General features: G+C 47.5%; 1 protein-coding gene across 1 annotated transcript in view; it reads right to left on the bottom strand.

The window, feature by feature from the left end:
• The window catches only part of SIGLEC15 (sialic acid binding Ig like lectin 15), a 14,239-nt gene extending 13,851 nt beyond the window's left edge, over nucleotides 1-388 (bottom strand). The window contains exon 1 of the mRNA XM_027868786.1: nucleotides 352-388. Coding sequence (XP_027724587.1) covers nucleotides 352-388 — 37 coding nt within the window. The remainder of the gene's footprint in view (nucleotides 1-351) is intronic.
• Between the last annotated feature and the right edge of the window lie 168 nt (nucleotides 389-556).

Raw genomic sequence — 556 nt, 5'->3', positions numbered from 1 at the left:
ACAGGATTTGAACCGAGGTCCTCTGACTCTTCAGCCTCATCTCTCACTTCTCAGGGAGATTGACCCTTTAAGCCTGGCTCTTCATTCACCAAGGAAAAGCTTTGTTTCTTATTAAAAGATTTTTAAGGGGCAGCTAGGTGGTTCAATGGATAGAGCACCAGCCCTGGATTCAGGAGGACCTGAGTTCAAATTCAGCCTCAGACACATAACACTTACTAGCTGTGTGACCCTGGGCAAGTCACTTAACCCCATTGACCAACCCCCCCCGACCAAAAAAAAAAAGATTTTCAAGTAGGAGCCAGCACGTGTGTGTGTGTGTGTGTGTGTGTGTGTGTGTGTGTGTGTGCGTGCGTACACGGGTGAGAGGACTGGGGATCCCTGGGATCATGCCCTGTAGAAAGTTGCCTACTCTGCTTGCATGTAAGGAGAGGGCAGAGGCTGCCTAGACTTATGACTTGATGCACAATCTTGAGCAAGTCATAGAATCTCTTTGTGATTCAGTTTCCCCATCCCTCACTTCATCTTCAGTGCTTCCAGCATTTGTGATTTTTTTCCT

The sequence above is a fragment of the Vombatus ursinus genome, unplaced genomic scaffold (genome assembly GCF_900497805.2).
Source record: "Vombatus ursinus unplaced genomic scaffold, bare-nosed wombat genome assembly UNPS02014791.1, whole genome shotgun sequence".
In the NCBI taxonomy this organism is placed as follows: domain Eukaryota; kingdom Metazoa; phylum Chordata; class Mammalia; order Diprotodontia; family Vombatidae; genus Vombatus; species Vombatus ursinus.
Note: the sequence above shows the minus strand (reverse complement) of the source record. Positions and strands in the feature narration are given on the sequence as shown.